This window comes from Passer montanus, unplaced genomic scaffold (assembly GCF_014805655.1).
Source record: "Passer montanus isolate IOZ18808 unplaced genomic scaffold, ASM1480565v1 scaffold23, whole genome shotgun sequence".
NCBI classification, from domain to species: domain Eukaryota; kingdom Metazoa; phylum Chordata; class Aves; order Passeriformes; family Passeridae; genus Passer; species Passer montanus.
In genome coordinates, this window is record NW_024366926.1 from 3,659,062 (window position 1) to 3,680,410 (window position 21,349).

A 21,349-nucleotide genomic window follows, 5' to 3' on the forward strand; every position below is an offset into this window, starting at 1 on the left:
AAGATGGTACAGCAGGGTTCTAAAGTTTCATATTGTTCAGAAATTATGCTGTTTATTCTTGAGTGCCATCTACTGACAATTCCTGTCTTTATGATTTGCTTTCATTGATATTGGTTGTTTTAAATGCCCTATTTAACGTCTGTTAGTTTAGGTGTTCCTTATTCCTTGAGCCCTTTATTCCCCCTGCGGACCAGGATGCCCTTGACAAGATATTTTCAGTTATCTCTTGGACTTCCCTTTTTCCTTTCACCCATCACCTTCCCTGCCTGCTCCTTCTGCCTAGAGGGTAATTTCTGGCCTTCCTATGCTCACCCTTCTGGCTTCAAAATGTAGCTGCAGTTGTGCTGTCCCTCTTGAGCAGCAGGTTGCCTCTATCAGTTTGTTACAGCACTGCTGAGATCTTATTTCCCCATTTCCCTTCAGTTCTTCCTCTTCTTTCAAGAGCTTTTTCAGCAACTTTCATGCAGTAACCTTGAAAAAATTTAATGATCACTGACTCCACTATATTATATATTACATGTTCTAGAAGTATTTTATTTTAGTTATGTGATACTTGAATTAGCATTATTATTACAGTTTTTCATTTTCTATCTGTAAGATCTCCTCCCCCAGCAGTCCAATACATTTTGCAAAGATAAAAATAAATTAAAGGTGAAAAGTTATTGCCAAGGACAAGAGCTCAGGAAGTTTAGCCTGCAAGATATTTCTTTCTCCATCAAAAATATCATCTGTATAGATCAAGAAAGTGCCAGGTAGCTAACTCATTATAAGCAGCTAAGAAAATGGGTCAAGAGACTTTTTTTCTTATACACTCCATTTTTGGCTTGGTTACATCTCTGCCAGCTAGCCAAAGGAATGAGAAAAATTCTGGTAAATCTCCTAATGCATTGCACCATTTTGATTGAGACCCATGCTCAGACAGCTCAGCACAGTGGCCAGTGGCACCCTGACACTCAGCTGCCACTCAATCTCAGGCAGGAAACATCAGGCTGTAGAAGTGTAGACATTTGTCCACAGCATGCTTATACTGTGGAATTCCTTCCCAGAGGATTTTGCTGAGGTCAGAACTGTAAGTAGGTTTAAAAAGGATTAGACAGATCCATGGTGGGCAGGTGTGATGTTTGCTATTAAGCATGACAGCCTGGCTCCAACATCTGTTACAGAAAGCCCCTGTGGAGCTGATGGCTGGAGGGGGCTGCAGCAGGGAATCTGCTGCTCTGGGCTGGCCCCAGTTGGTGCTGCCCATCCCTCCCACGGGCTGTGGCTACAGCAGCCAGGGGATGATTAAAAACAGCTTCAATCTGGGCAAAGCCTTTGAATTCCCATGAAAATAGCACTTTGTCTTAAATGGTTATTCTCCACTAAGATCCCTGAATCTCCAGCGATAAAACTGGGACTGCCCTCCTGAACTCAAAGCCATAAAATGCTCTTTCTTCTTTCAGTAGAGACAGTTTTGCTGAAGTGAGGGATGAGGACTATTTCAGTATTTGTTCCTGGACTTCTAAATCCATATTCTGCCTTTTGTATAAACACATATCCAAACTAATATTTGACTAACTTAGAAACTACTTATCAGTAAGATGGCAAGTGTCACTTGCATCCCATTTCTTTTATTTTAATGACTAACAGCTTGTGCTGCAATTCATAATTCAGTCTCTTTCCTCCTTTCTTGAATCAGGGAGCAAAACCTGATCAGTGACAGAGATGATTCTTGTGAAATTGCTGCACAGGGGTTCCTCTCACTGAAGGGCTGACAAGATACCAGCTGAGGAGAAAGCTTAATTGCATGGGTGATCAAAGGAGAATGTATGAAGACAGGGAGACTGCAAGGGGGTGTGCGTAGGAGAGTGTTTTAATGAGAGATTATAGGGGAACATGTGAGTCTGGCACACACAAAATGACAGAAATGAATGCATGAGCCAGTACAAAATAGCATGCTAACCAAAGGCATCCACAGATCAGCTTCAGCCCCTTCCCAGCCCTTGCCTAAGAGAACTGTATTTTATTTGCTGTCATCCCACTAACTACACAAAGAGAAAAAAGTGAAAGTTTGATTTTTGCAACTGGGAAAGGAGGAGGGGGGGAACCTCATGAGACAACAACATCCAGGCTGAACTGGAAAAGAGAGATCAAAGCAATGAGCTGAACTGAGAGGAAGGGACACAGGATGCCGATGTGGTGTACTCCTGGGAATGGGATGAATTAACATAAAAAAATGAGAATTTAAAAAGCATTGAAGGCACTTGCCAGGCCTTCCATGTGCTGTAACACACTGCACAGACAGAGGTTTGGTTCATGATGTATACTGATGTATACTGTGCTTTGTTGTATGCTTACTGTCTTACTTTATACTCAGCTCCACTTACATCAGTGGGGGTACTTGAGGAGTAAGATGCCTCTTAATATCCAAACAGGTGCCATTAAAATGGCTTATGCACAATCTCACATCATTTTAGCCCAAATCCATTAAAAACCTCATTACAGTTACATTGGCATAAACCTCTGTGCCAGTGTTCTCCAACTGATTTAAACTGCATCAATATAAATCCAGTTTCAATTGATTTAAGAGATTCTAGGCAGAAGTGCACTGCATTTGACAAACTAATGGGAGGACATACCCTTATTGAAATACTAAAACTTCTGCACTCGATCTTTTCATATTCAGCAGCGTGGCTTTTGAACTTTTGCCATTTTGTATTTTACAAGCCCTTACAGGGAGGGAAAATAAGTAACTTTGGAGCAGTCAGGTTAATAGCCTTTCACTTCATCAACTGAACCCATGTGCAACCACAGATGCCTTAAGCTTTGCTGTTTTATAAAATTATAAGGACACAGGAGAAGCATAATGCTTTTTCTACTTACCCTACTCTGAACTCAAGCATATTAGTGGCTGACAGCCCTTTTTTTTTTCTGTAAAAGGCATGTAGTCTTTAGGGTTTTTTGTAAAAGTAATGAAAGCTCAGTATCTAAGATGCCACCCACTAGATCAGGTTGCTCAGCACCCCATTCATTGAACCCTTCCAGGGACATGACATCCACAGCTTCTCTGGGCAGCCTGTGCCAGTGCTTTGCCATCCTCACCATAAAGAATTTCTTCTATAATCTAACCTAAATCCAGATGTTATTTAGTCACTCTGAGTTCACATTCCCCACTACAGCAGCTTTATGGTCCACATGGTCTGTTTATGGCCACCATGAAGCAGTCTATTGTTACTGAAGTTTATCCAATATAACACTGGGAGAAGAAATGCAGTGCTGGCCTTGAAATGACACGATGTAATGTTAAAAACAAGATAAAAACTACTGCCCCTCATGTGCTGGCAGTGCTAAATTATGCAGTTGTCTCCATCCAGCCCCCCCTATCTGCAACAACTACAATAGAACCTTAGTTCAAACACCATTCTTATTGAGCTCTGGAGCTGTCAGGCCAGTCTCAGCTTTTGTGTGAGATTCCTGAAAAATAAATTTGACAATTTCTCTAAGCAAAAGGCCTCTAACCATGTCTCCAGCCTGGTAACCATAGTACTTACATGCTTTGTGAAATTTGTGTTTCACATCAAGAATGGTAGATGCTGGAGGTACCTGGAAAAGAAAGCAAAAGGCATGCAGATTAATTCTTCTTTCTTCTTCATTTTGGGATCCCTGCTCAACCCCACCAATGAAGAGATGCTTAAATTTGTCTCCAAGTCCTTCGGGCTAAAATGGAAAAAATCAGCAAATTTGTTTTCACACAAACATTGGTTTGTTATTAAGGATTGGTATGTTATTAAGGTTGGTATGTTACTAAGGATTGTCCAAATTTGAATTATACATCACCTGGACCACCTCTGCTTGGTCAATGGAGGGGTAAAATTACAAGGGTCAAGAGGGGAAGCTGCTGTCCCTGCTTGATGCAATAATTGCCCCCTAGATCAAACCAGTGGGAAAGCTTGAAGGATTTAGCATTAAAGTTAGGTTCAACATGCTGAGGTCCATGTCCTGGAGACATGAAAGGGTTCTCTGGAGAAGGCAGCAGCAAAAGTGGTAGGTTCTGTCCTTTCTACCTGAAATGACTTTGCTTCTGCACGCTTTTGTTCATGTGCACTGAAGCAATTCAGGTGTCACAGTTTATAGGGCAGTCTGGAGGCTTTTTAGGCTCTGTTTTATTATGTATATTGATTTCGTAATATACTTTGTACAAATTACCTGAGAAACACATTTAGAATTTACTAGAGCAAAATGCTTGGATTTGCCTTTTGTTTACAAGGAAAGACAATGGGACTTTTGAGGAAGCAGCATGTTGAGCTATTTATTAGTGGATTGTGACAAAAACCATGCAAACAAATAGAGAAGAACATAAGAAATTCTCCTACTAGAGATCATTTAGCACCTTAACATAGCTGTTTTGTTGAAAAGACTGAATTTGGAGAAATACTGATGCAACAAAATAAAATTGCTGACTCTAAAGCAACAAATCAGTGCAGAAAGTTTACTCATGTAATTTGACACCCCACACAAATACACAGTGTATGTGGTTTTAGTACTTATGAGTAACCCAACTTGCTTCCAGTAATATGAACAGGCAGAGAGCTCAATACAGATTTCAGTGATCTAAAGATGTAAAATGACACCTTTGCTAAAAGGTAGTAAAGCACAGATCTTTTCTAAGTTTTTTCTTGGGTTTAGATGAGAATACTTTATTTTCCACAGTTACAGAGGGTTTCACTGGGCATTTACAGAAACTGCTGTAGATGAATCTCCACTTAAATCCTGACTTGTCTCTCTAATGTGCCTGCTAAACAATGCCAACCCCACCCAAATCAAAGCCTAGGCTCCTTGAAACCAAGGATACCCTTTTTCCCTGTCCCCAACACTCATGTTGACCCATACCATGCTGAACTGTACTAGGCCAGGCAAGAGACTCTGCCCTTGGAGACCCTTTTCTTCCTAGCTACAGGAAACAATAGAAGAAGCCATTTTTTCTTTCTTTGTTTAAAAAGGAAAGAAAATATTTTATCTGTGTTTATTGAACTTGAGCCATTCCGTGCAACACCCAGTAGAACATCACATCTCCCATAGTCTCCATGTATTTTTCCTATCATCTGTGCAACATCTATGGACTTGGGAGCGTTATGTACTCAAAACCTCTAAAAATGTCTGAAATTGCTTTCTCACACTTTGTAATCTCACACCTGTGGGGCCTGTAGCCCAGAATCCACCAGATGCAAGCTGTTAGCTGGCAACGCCTATTCAGTATACAAGCCTGCAGAACAAAATCTGTCATGTGTCCTAGCACGGGGCAGATGTGCAGGTACTCAGAGCTGGCATTGCCAGCTGAAGCATGGGAATCGTTTTTTCCACTTTGATGGAGGATGAGCTGGCTTTCTAAATGCAGTGTAAGCCACATTGCTGCAGGGCCTGCATCCCTACAGATCAGCTCCTACTGTGACAGGTTCTGGGATAGAGTAGCTAGGGCCAGCCCATGGTCTGCAGAGTTGATCAACCCATTTAGGCAAAGAAAGCTGAAAAACTGTAAAGCTTAGCATGCTTAAAGAGCAGTGCTTGCTCAAAACAGAGCCAGGTCTCCATCTCCAGCTCTCCTGAGTATGTTTTGACTTCAGGGCAGAGCTGCCCTCAATCTGTTCAAAATGTCTAGCCGAGCCCTTGTTAGCAACTCTACCTTTACATCCCTCTCCTTTTTTTCATCCTGAGACAATCAGTGTTTTCTCCCCTCCAAATCCTGCTATGGCAACAAGGGGGTTCACATCACCTAACTTCAGCTATTTAAAAAATGAATCCAAGCTCATGTTTTAGGTCCACCTGTGGAGCCACCCACATGCCTCAGGTGTTGAAAAGCTTCCAGGTGCCTGCAGTGTCCTGCTGCAACCCAGGAGCCAGTGAGTGTGGCCCTGGGGCGTGATGAGCAGCACCACACAGCACTCACAGCTGGAAGGGCTGTGCCCTGTACATCCCTGAGCGAGGCAGAGCTCATTAACAGGACACTGCTGTGCCTGGCTACGTCCGAGCTGCTTTAGGCAGAGCTGGTTTAAGCCCTGCCTGCCCATAGCCAGAGATGGGCTGGGCTGGTGAGTCGCAGTCTGGTGGCTCCACGCAGGCTGCGGGGACCCCGGGAAGGCACAGAGCTCACATCCAGCCAGGAGGGCAGCAGGACACCTGTTTTATAGGAGTCAGCTGCCTTTGAGAAGGACCCTTCCACTCAAGACAAAGTACATGCGTGGCCAGCTGAAGAATAACACTAATACTTTCCCCCTTCAGAATGGGCTGTGACATAGAAGAATCGCAGCGTCGTTTCCCAGGCAGAATAATGAGGTTATAGCCACAAAAGAATAAAATACATTTTTTTATGATCTTGATAATTCTGTGTCCTTTTCTAAAGACCTCATAAAACAACCAATGAAGTTATAGTTTCCAATATTGATCAATGAGAAGATGGATGCTGAGACACCAGCTTACTACTAAGAGTGTCCTCTTTGTAGACCATTAATTATCTTTTGTTCTTTTCATTGTACATCAATACAAGCTAAGGAATTGTAAGGACTGGGAAAGCATCTGCTCTTATTACCCTTTGTGCCAACTGAATAAAACACCCTGGAATATTTCACTGTAATTATTAGTCTTACTCTCTTTTCATTCTTTTGAATTATGTCTGAAAGTGTTTTAACCCTTTCTTTCCTCTATTTCAGCACTTTACAAATATGCAAATGCAAAGCAGAGCGAGAGACCACCCTTAGTTTGTTAAAGCAGGATGGATTTCTGCTCTTATTTGGTATGTATCTTCTACAGCCTGATGGTCAAGCCAGCTTTTCCCTACAACAACTTCACTTGTAGTCTAAAACCTGATTTAAAGTGTAGTCAACTTTACAGTAAGTGACTGTCATGTGTGAGGGTCAAGACTACTTTCTTTTGAAAAAAATGTTATGAATAAATGCATATTTTACAGCTGCGGATTGCAGTCATTACACTTTTCATTCAGAAAAGTATGGTTTCAAAATGTCAAATCCTGATTTCCCTGTACTTTCACAGCCAGAAAACTTTTACTTTTCCATTTGAAGCAAATGGAAGTAAACTTTTCATTTACAATTCAAGAATTAAAGGACCTTCTGGGTCATCCATACCAGTTCTATTCTTCGTTCAGACACCAATGCACAAAGCATCACATTTCTTTTCAAGATTTAAAATACCATATTAGTATTTTATACTAGGGCTGAAGGAAGAGCACTAAGTGGAAGATATTAAGGAAGCTTAACACTGCTTTTGTGAGTGCAAGGTAATCAGATAGTTATCCACTTTCATAACTATTTCACATTTATAAGTCAAGGAATTATGCCAAATCTGGTGATCTGTATGTAATTGCATCACACAGTTCTTGCATTAAAGAATTATTGTAGGGGTCAGAGGTCAGCAGAATATCAATAAGAATTTGAATAATAGAATTTCAGCAAATAAGTAATCTTCCATTCAACATTTTTCTCTGAATACTTTTTTCTCTTTGTGACATGTCAGTACCACTGCACTGCTGAGTCACCTACTTTGTAACAGGCATTTTCCATAATGGCAGAAATTCAGAAATTCTGCCACTCCAGTTGCTCATTAAGCACTGCCCCTTCTTCAGCCAGAGTAAATTTGTTCAAAAGGGTGACATCAGTTTATTGCAGCTGAGGATCTGGCTGCAAAACAGATAACTAGCTAATGGGAAAGCCAGGTAATTTCCAAATTCATCATTCAACAAATACTTCATCATTTCTGCTTTAGCACCCTGTCCTTGTTTTGAAACTCTGCTGTATTATAAAAAAACAGCAGCATTCCACAAAAAGTTAATTAGAAAAACACCTGTTCTAGCTGATCTCTGTGCTTTGTGAATTTGGCTTCTAGATCAGATTGGCTCTTTCTTATTGTAGTTTTCAGTCAGAATTAAAAACTGAGCACTGTTCTGCTTTAACCTTTCCCAGCGTGTCCCACACAGCCCTCTTGGTGAACCAGTGTGCTGGTCATGCCCAAAGAGATATAAATAAATGAGCTCACCATGGAAATGACGTAGAGATACCTACATATAGACAAGTGCTATCAGCAGCTGCACAAAAGCTTTATCTAGAATCCAGTATTTTGCTCAGCAGGCTGCAGTGAAGTGGCTACCAAACAGCTGGCTCTGACCTCAGCCCAGCCCTTCCAGAAGCAGGAGATATTCCAAATTCTGGTTTGAGCTGAGGTAGTTTCCAGCACATGTACGTAAGTAGAGGGCTGCCTCACTGAGCAATCTTCCAGATTATTTATTATCTGGTCACATGAACCTTGGCATATGAGATAATCTGACTGACTAACATTTCCAGTGATTATGGGCCAAATTAGCTAAGAATACACATAACCACATGCTTGCTGCGTGCAGTCATGTCAATTTACACCAGCCAAGTTTGGCTCTAAAGATGATTAATTGTTTTTGTACTGCTAGCTGGGTATTTCTATTTTAAAAAAAATAATCCTCTCTCTTTGCAAGAAATTGCCTGAAAAAGTGTCAGACTCCAAAAAGAGCTTTTTCTCTCTCTACTAAAGATGGGAGGGGAAGTAAAGAGAATGTAATTCATTAGCAGAGAGAAGGTGTGCAGAATTCAACATGCACACCTATTTCTGAGCAAATCTGACTAGATTGGTGCATCCCCATGCTCTGTGACCTTTTATTAAGGGGAGTTGAGTAAGGTTACTGTTCACCTCAGCAGCTGAACGGCAGAACCTGTCAGGAAGCCTCTGTCACAACACTTTTCTACCAGGGAAATGGAATTGTTCTCTCAAAACTCTGGATGTGTAAATTTATGTTGATTTCAAACTTTAAAAATGGAATAGAAATTTATAAAAAAATCTGCTTCTGGCACATGCTGGAAAATAATTTTTTTGTGTTATATTCATTACTTTTTATTTCTCATCTGTATCAAACTTTCATTATTTCTGCATTATTTTATGACACATCTATCATGATAGAGCAAAATAATATAACACATGGCTCTCATGTCATTGAAAATAATCCAATAGGAAATAATATGCAAATAAATGCACTATTAAGTTGTAAAATAAATTGAACTTGAAATATTTATTGTGTCATAACAGATTGAAATATTTCAAAACTAATTTGTAATGTAATCTTTCCCAAATTCTTCTTCATCAAAAATTCAAGACTCATTTTTTCCACTGTCATTTTCAAAGAAAACAACATTTGGGATATGCACTTAAAAACAAAATAGTTGTCAAAAATAATGTAATATAAACCACAAATAATAAAATAAACTTTTTAAAAATTATAATATTTTATTAGAAATAAATATAGTGTTGGTTTATTGAACAAAGTATAAATAATAAAGAATAATAAGCAGTAATTTTGACCCCGACTTCTCAGCAATAAAGTGAGGCTTAGGGTGGTGTTTATGTTTTTTGTTGGGATTTTGATTGCCAGTTCTAGCACAAATAAAGCATATTGCTTAGCTGTGGAACCTCTGAATTTGTCTTCCCTTTTCTATCAAATAGCTGTATAGATTTTTGTTTGCTTTTTTATATCTACACACACTGCTAAAATTAAAAATCAAGAAGTGCACCCAAGAAATTCAACCAATATTTAGCACAAGCTGGGGGACTGCATGAAGTAAAAGAAAACAAAAGAAAAAAGAAATCAACCAATTCAAAAGAAAATTCGTAGAAGAATGTATTTTGGCAAAACAAGTGATTCTATGAGTAGCAGGGCTAATAAAGCAGGTCTGTGGAGGGGAGTTGGAAGCTGAGAAGCAGCAGAAAGGAATGGGAAATGAGGGTGATATATGAGAACAACCAGGCAGCATCAGGTCTGTTAGAAACCCAAGTACTTTTCATTATTCAGTACCAAGTGCAACAAAGTGATGCTTGCTGTACTTGTGGAAGAGGTCCTCTGATTGCCACAATTTGTTCTTTTGAAGCACAAGGAAGAAAAGCTTGCATTTTAAGGACTTTTCTAAATCCAAAATTGCTTAAACACAGGCAGATACAATAATAGCATTAGCATGTACTGCTGGGTATTTACAGACCCATGACTGCATGGCTCAAGTGTTCTGTGAAGAATCACACATTGGATTTCAGAAAGAACCTGAAGCATGATCTGATGGAGCTATAAATCATATGCAGGAGTATTTTAATGCTAATAATGCCTATAAGAGATGCCATTATGCACCTAACTTTCCATCATGGGCTGTGCTGTTAACTATTAGACTAATAAAACACCTACTGCTCCCCATGGTCTTGTATTGCTCCAGTACATTTATAATTTGCAATAATCTCTGAATTATCTCTGATACAATAAGGCAAATGTGTGGCTGGGGTAAAATGTCATAACTTTGGTGGGAAAGAGGGCATTTTCACACTGGCTGGGAACCTGTCTCTACAGATGCAATTTTGGCAATATTCACTGCTCTGGTGGCATAGCTGGCTTTTGCTGCTGGCCAGAATGCTCAGAAAGAGTTGGAGCACCACCAGTGTCTCACAAATTCTCTCTTGTTTTTGCTCAACTTTGAATGCAACTTTATTTTTTTTAATATTTATTATATTTGCTTCTTTATTTCTTCCCCCAGGCTTAGACTTTTTTATCTAAAATAAGAGATGCATAAAATCTGTCATTTAAAGGCACTTCTAAGCTTTGATTGGTATCAGCTGAAGCATTAGTCATCTGTTGCAGCTTCTGTAATTCTTTAAATTATCCCTTTGCAAATGCTAAATGCCCTAAAGTTACCAGCTTCTCCCCTCCCCAGTCTCTCTCTTCTAGAAAAATCAAAGGCCATTTCTCCAGGTATTCCATTTAAAAAGCCATCTCACAGCAAGCAAAAAGTAATATGTATAGTTGCCTCTTTCATCTGAAACCATCCGTAGCTATATTGACATTAAAATTATGTGAATTTCTAGCAGAGCAGGAAGAAATAAGTGTTGTGCATTGCTACAACAGAATTTGAATATATTTACCTACTTTACCAAGTATAAGTAATAACTGAGGAAGAAAATACTACTGTCATCACTTCCAGCACTGTGGCTGGGCATAAGATTCAATGCCTACAGGCAAGAAAAGACACATATTTTATAAATGTATTTTTTCTCAGTGTCCCCCAGCAGGGGCCAGATCCCCGTTGTGCTGGATGCTGTGAAAACATACAGTGAAAGACACAAGACACCATGAAATCCTCCTTCCAAAAGGAAGTAAGAAAAGAGGATTTCCACAGCAATGAGCCTACATCCAGCTGTTTTTGTGTCTGTGTTCCTTCAGCCATTTTGCTGTGGGAATTGCTGCTATGTGGGACTCAGCATCCATGGAAGCCCCCTGCTTTGGCACAGCTGGTTATTCAGCCCCTTTTGGCATCCCTGGCATCAGAGGTGGCACACCATTAATGATAGATTGCTTGAATGAGAAAAATTATGATAAAAATCCTGTGCATGAAATGAGACCCGTGTGGATGGTCACAGGTTCTGCTTGTTCTCTGCAGAGAAAAATATACAGACCTCTGAAGTGAAATATTAGAAGTGAAAGATTTAGGGGGAAAATACTTAAAATGACCATGAAACTATTAATCTCTTTCCTGGGAAAGGACTTCTTTACTTTTCTTCCCTAGAATGAGGCTAATGGGAAGAACCTGGCATTAGAGGCAGTGTTCTGGTACTGCAGAGTTCCTTTGCAGGGTTTCATTGCCTACTTTAATGACTGCACTCGCTTACCTAAAATGAATGTGGTATGTCTAACCTCCAAGCCATGATGTGAGAAGTTATTTTTATTTGCTAGAGCTGACTGTGCAAAAGAGATGAGTGTTCTCCTCGGCTGTTCACTTTCTGTGACAGAGCTGCAACCCACAGGCAAGAGAAAGAGATTTCTGATACCAGAGACAGCATTTTTGCATGCAAATGGCTTTGCTGATATGCCAGTGGAAATTCATTGCATTGTTATGCCATAGCATACAGGTACAAAGACACTGCTGCTTCAGGTGCTTTTCAATAAACAAAACAGAAACAAACAAACCAAAAAAAAAAAACCTATAGCTCCTTCAGAGAAAAACAGGCCTTTCAGAGCAATCAGAATAAGCCCTGATTCATCTTTGCAAAGGATGTAGAGATATACACACTGTAATATTTAACTGCAGGAAGTGTTGAGTATGTACAAGTGACTGAGTTGATACATAGATTTGTGTGCAAGGGCATTTTAATTCCTTAAAAATAACAATATTCCCATGACATTCATTGTAGGCATTGCACAGCAAACAGTGCCTACAGCTCACAAACACACAGCTAGAAGTTCCTCCATCATGTACTGTGAGCCATAAATGTCCAATTTTGGGTTTTACAAAGACATTTCAGTGGGAGAAGGCACTGCGTAGAGGATGGAGAGCTGGCTTCAGGATCAGTAGGAAAGTAGCCTCCAATATCTTTGCAACACAACAAGGAAAGAGGCTCTTCCTGCACATCTGAAGAAGCAAGCTCTCCTCTGCAGGCCTTAGGAAGTGTTCTGAAAAGGGGGGTCACTGCACAGCAGCCAAAACCTGAGTTTGCACCTCTGTTTACAGCTTAACTTGCAAAATCGTACAGCACAAAACTACTGAGCTCTGAGGCTTTTGATGGGAAAAAGCTTTCTCTGCTGGTTTCTCCAGAGGTGATTTATTCTGTAAAAACTGTACTGTGTAACATTTCCTGCCTTAAAAGCAACTCATGCAAAGTTAATTACATTGCACCATGTTTGTGGGGAAATACATTTTACTACAAGTTAATTTGAAGAAAAAAATATTATACAATGAATGCTATAAAAGAAACAGTTATGAGTTGCTTTAACAGCATATATAAATCAAATCACTGCACATCAATAACTTTTAAACCAACCTACATCAGGTTTTCGGAACAATGTATGAGGGAAACAGTTTTTGAGTAGCCATGTATTTTTCATAAGTTGTGGGTGGCAAAAAAATGTGGGTTATTTGTTAAAAAGTACAAAAAGGAATTGTTTTCTTTCATTTATAAGACTTGATGATTTTTGCGTGTTCTGCTGTTTTCTGTGGCTTTTTGCAAGCAACACAGAAGCCAAAATCCTTAGACATTTTGTGATGCTATTTAATTGAAAGTATTTCTTACAAGTAATCTTTAATCAAATGCTTTCCTCTTTACACAGAGATAGGAATTTCATCCATACAAATGAATAAATTGTGAGGAAAGGGAAAAGGGAAAAAAGGGACTTTTGATTATCTAGGCTCACCTGCTTTTTTACACTGGCCAAAGAAGAGATTTTTTCCTTGCTAAATACTTCTTTCACTCACTGAGCAAGAAATGTGTATGATTCATGTTTCAGCTACAGAATATCTTCACACAAATGCAGTATTGCTGTGCATGTTAAAGAGCTGAACATTGGCCCACAAGTCATTCAACTCTTGCTTACCATGCCTTGACTATAAAAATATGGGTCAAATTTCTTGGCTAAATTTTCTTAATTGTGGCTTTCAGGCACCAGCTCATGTAAAGCCTTTGGATGCTTGGGTAAAAACCTTTCTGCTCAGGGACATCCTCTCCTGGGTCTGCCTCTCTGGGAAGTGGGGAAAACAGGAAAGAAAACCCAGGGTGCTGTCCTGCAAAGTGGCCCAGACCCCTGGACTGTTGTCCTGTCATGGGCACTGTGTGGAGCAGCAGGCTGTCTGTAAACCTCCTCAGAACTTCAGTGCCTTGTCCCAAGACACCTCCTCTGATCATTTATATACTGCTTTTAAGGACAGTTGTAGCCTAAATTTAAATAACTTTCCCTCCTTGGAGAGTTCCCCCAGTTTGGCGACATTTTGTAGAATAACTGAAAAAAAAAACCACCCTGAAGTTGGTTTGTGATTCCTCCCCATCCTCCAAAATCAGAAGCCTCCTCTCCATGTCAAATCACCTCAGAATAAATTTCAAGAGCAAATCTGGGGGAAAGATCTCACACTGCTATTATTTCTTTTCTAAATTCTTTAAGTAACTCACTGGAAAAGCTCATGTGCACCAAACTGCTTGCATAATGTCATATCCATACCACAGAAAGTTCCCAGAACAGGTTGACAATATTAAATAAAAGAAATTGTACTCCTATAAAGAATTTCATGTTCACAGTGTGCATGTGCAAAATAAACTGCCAGTGTTGCTGACTCGTGTGAATTTAAGTTTTGCAAGATTAAGTAATTTTCCTCCAAACCCAGCTCCTGCAGGAGATGACTATGGCACCAAAATGTCTGGGATTTTTCACTTCTTCTGCTTCCTTTCATTATTTTTTTCTGCCTTTTCCTAGTTGTGGGAAAGCCTGCAACAGGGTGTGAACGTGTTTCTGTTCCTTGAAGTTAAAGACAATCAATAACTTATAATAACCACTTAATATACGTGACTGATCCTTCCCAAAAGTATAAGATAGGAAAGAAAACTAAATGAAATAATGCTATTTTTCCATTTCTAAATGGAGAATTAATTCAGAGAATTAATTGTGCTAGATTCAAAACTTTTGGATTGATGCCAACTGATTTCTCAAGATGACACAGCCAAACACACCTTTTATAAATTCCTGATACTGTATTGAGGAAGGAAATTATTTCTTGCTAAATTCCAGAACTAGTTAAATGTACCATAATTCTGAAGACTTTACAGAGCTCCCACTACTCTGAATGGGATTCATAGGCACATGCAAGGATCTCAGAGAAACTCAGCCTCTTTGAATCAGCTCCTGGTGTTTAACCACAGAGCATTAAGCATTGAATCACTCCGCCTGAGTTTCTGTTGGGTGGAGAAAGAAAGGGTTCTTCTCTCTACCATTATAATAAAAATTTCCCCTTTAGATGTATTAGTCTGAGAATATTATAAACTCATTTGCTAAATCATAATATTCTGAACCACTAGCAATAGGCAATAAGAGTCTAAATACATGCATTTTAAAATCTATGGTTCCTATTCTGGCAAGCAGTAATTACATGCAAACCCAAGAAATTAAGTTAATCATAACTATCTCAGAAACAGAAAACGGGCATTAGGATTCTCTTGTTGGGCCTTTACCAGTTATATTTAATTAAACAGAAAATTATGCACAATCCAGTACACCAGCCTCTTGTTTGCTCTAACAACCAACTGAAATTAAGTTCACCAATACTAACAAGTGTCCATGGAAGCAAGGAACTCAATTTCTGTAACTTCAGGGTTGACTTAGGGATTATCACAGCAATTAAAATAAACAGCCAGGTGAATGAGCATTCAGAAACCAAATTCTTTAGGCAGTCTTGGAAATCTCAGCCTTTTACTATACTTCTACCAATTCCTTGGTACTGTGCCAAAAATATTTTTTTTAAAAGCCCATACTGCTGGCCATGTAAATTGAACATATATTTCTGTTTCTGAGCAGAGACTTATAGCTGTTATTGCTACCCTGTGTGTATTTTACCTCTGAATAAAGATTACTTAGCAATCACCACTCAAGTCTCTCTTTTCACTACTACAGGGGTAGAGTCCATGGTTTGGAGGAGGTGTAGAAAATCTTCAGGGTCAGAAAAACTGAAAATAAAGATTAAAACACATGTCTGGTATCATCCCAGCAGCATGCAGCATGGAAGGATTCCTGAAATGTGGCTCTTTGCCTAATGTTGTTTCTGTACTATACGTATTTTAATGACATTATAGAAAAGCTCAAGACAAGAAACATATTTGTCTTTCTTTTGATCAAAACCTATTTCTAAATGTATGTAGATAAGCTAACAACTGTGTAAATATCACTCAGTAAAGTAATGTGAACACTACCATCAAAATTGTTATTAATAGTCATCCTATTTGACCATTTTGTGCATGTTTCCTCTTTGGCTAGGTGTAGAAAAACTAGCAAAAAATATTTTGCCCCATTCAGAATTAACAAATGAGACATTTACCTTTAACTAGGCACACAAATTGCAAAAACACCCTTTAATAGACCAAGAACACTGGAAATCTGGTAGCATTCCACCCTGCATATTTCAAAGGCATTAAACATTTGAAGCAAACTTATCTACCTGTTCCAGCTGTTGCCAATGAGGAAAAGGGAATTTTTTTCTACAAAAACAGTAAGTCCCAAAACTCCACTAATTTACTGAAAATTCCATAGGCTAAATAGATTAGGATTCCCATTTTCATGGCATGAAAGAGACCAACTATTTCACCGAGGGACAATGAATTATGAAAACTGTGATCAAAATATTTATTAAGCACTTTTACCTGTTATTTGTGGGTTCATGAACTTCCGTCCTACCCAGTCCTCTCATCCTACTTATGCAATTTGGCTGTAGTTTATATTTTTTTACTCACATTATTAAAACAAACAAACCAAACAAAATTTCAAAGCACCTCTTTTAGCTGAGACCCTTTGTTTAAAATTAAATTTTTTACAAGTGCCAGGTCAAATCTAATAAGCAGGGAACAGTTGAGTACATTTAGGCACCAGTACATTTATGTACTCATAGCATTGCAGAGATGGTAGGCTTTACAAATGTATTAAAAATGAGTATCCATTCTGAAACAAATGTTTAAGTATCGTGCTCTGAAATAGACACTGTGATCTAAGTGTCAAGAGTCAGCCTAAGGACGTAGCTTTGAGCCCACAGAGCTGCCAAGAGGTCTAAAACAAACCAGTGCAGGATTGTTTGTAAAAATCCTGGAGAAGACCAGCCCAGGGTTATGACTCAGAAGGAATTCTTAGTGTCTCCCAGAGAAGGGAATGAAAGTACTTCTACAGAATAAGAACACAGAGTCCCTGAACTGGCACCGTGTGAGCCGGGCGCAGCCCCAGCGTGCTGGGATAGTACACTCACCTTGTCCACAATGCAGATCTGCTTCTTGCTTTGCACATCAACAATCTCTACTTCAAAGTAGGTGATTTTTGAATGTTTGAGCGCTGGTGATGGTTTGATTTGGCCAGCAGAGAGCACCAGCTGAGATAAGTTGAAAAAAGAGCGTGAGTCATTGTGAGACATGGACAGAGCTCCTCCATCGGCTGCAAGATCCCTCCTGTGCTCTGGAGCTCTGGGATTCTGCCTCTTGAGCATGGTGTGACCCAGCAGCAGCGATCGTCATATCAGCAGGGGACAGTTCCAGGGGGAAATGTTTCCTCCCTGCAGCAGTTAAATACAGCCACAGACCCAAGAGACACAAAAGGTCAAGTGGCATTCCATTTTAAGTGTACTGTCTTATTTAGCAGGAGTGAAAACAATGGCTCTGTAATCCATGTCTATATTTAATCTGCTATCGTGATGTTCTGTGTTGATGATGCTGCTGCTTTCTTATTTTCTTTTTTTCATTTCTTTTTTTTTTCATTTTTTTCAGCGTTTGAAACAAGACATCCTGAAATTCCCTATTAGCAGATATCAGAACTGAAATTCCAGAGCCCCAGAGGGGCAACCAGAAATGAATGCAGTAAATTCCACTGTTACCTACAGAGACAGATGTTTAAAATGGCCATGTACACACACATGTAAGGTATAAATGTCACTTATTCTAGAATCATCACCATCAGATGCCATCTATTCTAGAAATATCTACTAACAAAATACACGACTTCATCAGCAAAATTTAGGGGATACTTGCAAATATCTGCTTAACTTTAGCACCATGGATTTTCTGGTATTTAATGGAGTAGAGTTTTCCTTACAGTTCTGCCAGGGAAAATCAACTGAAGGAATGGAAATTATAACCTTAAAGGCATTCGTTCAGGGCTTGGATCATTTCACTATTTTCTTATTGCTTCCTGACAATTTTTACAGTGCAAGTCTGCAACAAAACAAAAGCAGCTTTAATGGTAAGAATAAAGACTACATAAAACAACAAATTTTCTCTTTAACAGCTTCCCCAAGCCTTGTTTAAACTTCATTTCTCCATGTATGGCTTTTTAACAGGATTTAACAGAACTAGCAGCACTTTTCCATCCAGAAATTTTCCCTAAATTTCCCTGGGCTGCCTAGGATTACAGTGTTAGAAGGGCACCATGAGTTTCTGCAGACAGCTCTTTCCCCAGAGTAAATTCTCCATTCTCCAATTTTGCATTTCTCCATGGTAAAATCTCAGAAAAATGACAATCACTATTACAAAAATCATATGTGTTTGTTACACTGAGGAAATTAATTAAGAGGAAAAAAGCTTCCACAAGGTAAAAGTCAACACACAATTAATACCCACTCTGGGGATGCAGGGTGGAAACAGAACAGGTCTCTTTTCTCTGATTCTGCTATAACTTAGAGAAAATATAGTGGTTCTTTAGCCATAGTTCTTACTAAAGGACCCAACTCCAACTCATATTTAATATGCTTTATGCCCACATGACATAACAAATTTTGAAGTAGCCTAGACTGAGAGAAAAGTGCCCGCTGCTTGGTGATGCAGTCATGCAGCCTTGGAATGCCTTCCCTGGATTTGTTAATGGAAAGCCCTGACTGGAGGAATACAGGTGTACAACAATATTGATCCCCTACTACAAGAAAAGGCAGGATTAAATTTTGACTATACTGAAATCAGTTAGTGTCTTGCCATTGGTGCAGAACAAGTCAGCATTTACAGGAAAAAAGCAGTTAGACTTGATTATATCATATCAAAGAAGTTCACCTGTCTCCAAGGTTAAATGAAAGGGTTTCAAGGAACCGGCACCTTGGTGGAGTCAATATAGCAAGCAGAAATTTTTGCAAAAGCTAGTCACAACAGGGAAAATGGCAAATTATTGTCTTACTGTAAGGGGCTTGCTAAAAACAGCCACCTAAAGACCACAGAACACACAGGTCCTAAAATCCAAGTGTGAGATACACTTATTTGAACAGGCTACTCTAAAGAAACTGCACAATCTGCTTTACAAGGGATGAGATAAACTGATATAATATTCCCTTTTAGCTGTAAGATTTATATGAATAAGTGAGCTGTAATAGTATATATTAATAAATTTCTAAATTTATTTCAATACAAAACCCATAAAGAATAATATTGATCATCAAGGCTAATTTCTGTGTATATAAAGGAACTGGTGTTACAGTCATTACTGCAAGTATATTTATAACATTTAAAAGGATAACATCTGAGCTGCTGCTTCTGAGAAAAAAAAAGCTTTTGATTTATTGCAGACATTTAAATGATCAGAATTTTATTACTGACCAATGAACACTTGGATATCTGAACCAATTCCAGGAAAATGCTTACAAAAATATACTCCCATTTTTTGCAATCCAAGCTAATCATTTGAAATTTTAATATTCTGAGGACCAACCATCTTAGCAGACCCAAACACTTTGCTGACATTAATTAGGAGACCTTCCCTAAAGGTGGCTGGCCCTTTCCTCCCTCTATTGTATTATGGATTTAGGATCAGACTGCAGCAAACATAATGCTTGCATATAACAAGGATGAGAGCTACTCTACTAAAAATAAGCAGGGATCGAGTTACCACTGATAACCCAATCTCTAAAAGGGAGATGAATAAAAACAGTGATGGTTTTGCCATTGTTGTGCTGCACTTTCTTGAAATGGCATCAATGGGTTTGGATGTTCCAGCTCAATGTGAAGCCATCCAGCCCATTCTGTGTGGAAGTGCACATAGAAGGGAAACATTAATTACTGGGCAGAAGGCACAACTTTCCTTTCAATGCCATTATTGTGCCTCGTCTCAGCCCTCAGCACTGGAGATGGGCAGTCCCAGCACATGGGGACAAGTGATCAGCCCTATGGTGAGATGTATTGATCCTCATTACATGACCATAAGGTGCTGTCCCCAAAGCTGTGGCAGGGCTAGCAGCCAGCAGACACCCAGCCCCTGACCTCAGCTTCATTCTGGGACTCTGAGAGGAGTCAAAGAGCACTCAGCAAGAATTAAATCATGTCTGACAGCTTCAACTCACACTGAAGTTCAGGCCATATAAGGGGCTGATATTTTTGAGGGGCTGCAAGAATGGGCATCACTCTTCTCAAAGTGTGTCTCTGCCTCCTCTCGTCCCTTGGCACACAGCTCACATGAGCTGTTTTGGAGACAGGCAGGCACTTGGTTAAGCCTTCCTTCTGAAATACACTTTTTCAAGGAGGCAGAGAATGCCTGCCCCCAAATCACACAACCTGGCCATCATCTCTGGTTAATAGAACTGCTCATATTTTCAGAAAAAAGTTACACCTGTAAAGGATTATTTTCACCCTTCTAATCGATATCTGGAAACAAGCATCAGCCTGTGCTGGTCATGACAAAATAGGTAACAAACCACTGGTCAGGGGCTAAGACTTGGCATTCAGTTTCTGCTTGTAACACTGATTTCCTGTGAGGTGTTGGGGAGCTGCTGGTTCTCCTGCTTTTCCCTTCCTATTCCACATGCCACCCCTGTGTGAGGCTCTCTTGCACTGTGCATTTTGCAGACAGCCTGGCACAAAGGGATTTCAAAAGATCTCAGCTGGGGCCTTGAGGCACTTCTGAAGTTCCTTTTCATCTCTGGTGATGTTTTGAACTCCTCCTTCCCCAGTGAATTGGTCATCTCCTTTCAGCCTGCAGAATGTCAGCTGCTAAGTCAGCAGCAGAGCGTCACCTCTGTCAGCCCAGAGGCTTGTCAGCAGCCCCTCACATGTCACTTTTTTATCCCACGTTTGGAATGCTTGGCAGGACTGGGGTTATTCCTTTCCCACAGACACAGAACTCCAGAGCCCAAGGAACGTGGGGTTCAGAACCACAGGTCATGAAATCTAAAACAAAGGAGATTGCCAAGGTCACCCTTACCTTAGTGTGCCATTTGTCTTGCAGGGGAGGGAGATCTGAACCAGGGTGTTCACATGGCCCTTGGCCTCACACCTTTCTCAGCAGCTGTGCAGCCCTTACGCCTGGTACTGTGCTTGATTGGTATTGTGCTTGCTCTAACCACCACTGTTAGGATCTCCCTATTGGATTTTGTGTTCTAAGGGCCAGGCAGGAGTGTGGAGCTGTTCTTCCAGTGTCTTTTTATTGAGCTGTCCAAGGAAGGATTTAAGAACCTGATCTAATTTATTCATTTGGAAGAACACTGACAATAATTTGTGTGTCTGGCTTCTGGCTTCATCTGGCAGAGAGTTTAGAAGTAGTTTTACCAGATTGTTTGGTAATACATTTAAATGTTTGGTTTGATTCTGATATCCATAACAACTAAATAACAACTAGAATGAATTTCTGAAGCATTGCAGAAATGTAAGCATTAGTCTGGCTGCTAGGGAAAAAAAAACAACAAAAAAAATGACCAACAAAAACCACTATGCATGAGCCTCTGGCATTTCTTTGTCTGTACACACCTACCTCAGAAGTCACAAAATCAATTTGAGACACTCTATCTTCATGCTTGCACACAAAAATGCCACTTAGAGGCAGCTCCACAGC

General features: G+C 39.7%; 1 protein-coding gene across 4 annotated transcripts in view; it reads right to left on the minus strand.

Moving 5' to 3' along the window:
• TECRL (trans-2,3-enoyl-CoA reductase like) overlaps positions 1 to 17,085 on the minus strand; it is a 59,186-nt gene extending 42,101 nt beyond the window's left edge. For 3 of the 4 annotated variants that reach the window (XM_039710593.1, XM_039710595.1, XM_039710592.1), the window contains exons 1-2: positions 16,806 to 17,084; positions 3,531 to 3,582 (exon numbers count right to left, since the gene is read on the minus strand). In XM_039710593.1, coding sequence (XP_039566527.1) covers positions 3,531 to 3,582; positions 16,806 to 17,039 — 286 coding nt within the window. In that variant the 5' untranslated portion in view covers positions 17,040 to 17,084. Of the gene's footprint in view, positions 1 to 3,530; positions 3,583 to 16,805 lie in introns of all 4 variants that reach the window. The other variant, XM_039710594.1, reaches the window with a different exon arrangement.
• Positions 17,086 to 21,349: the final 4,264 nt, after the last annotated feature.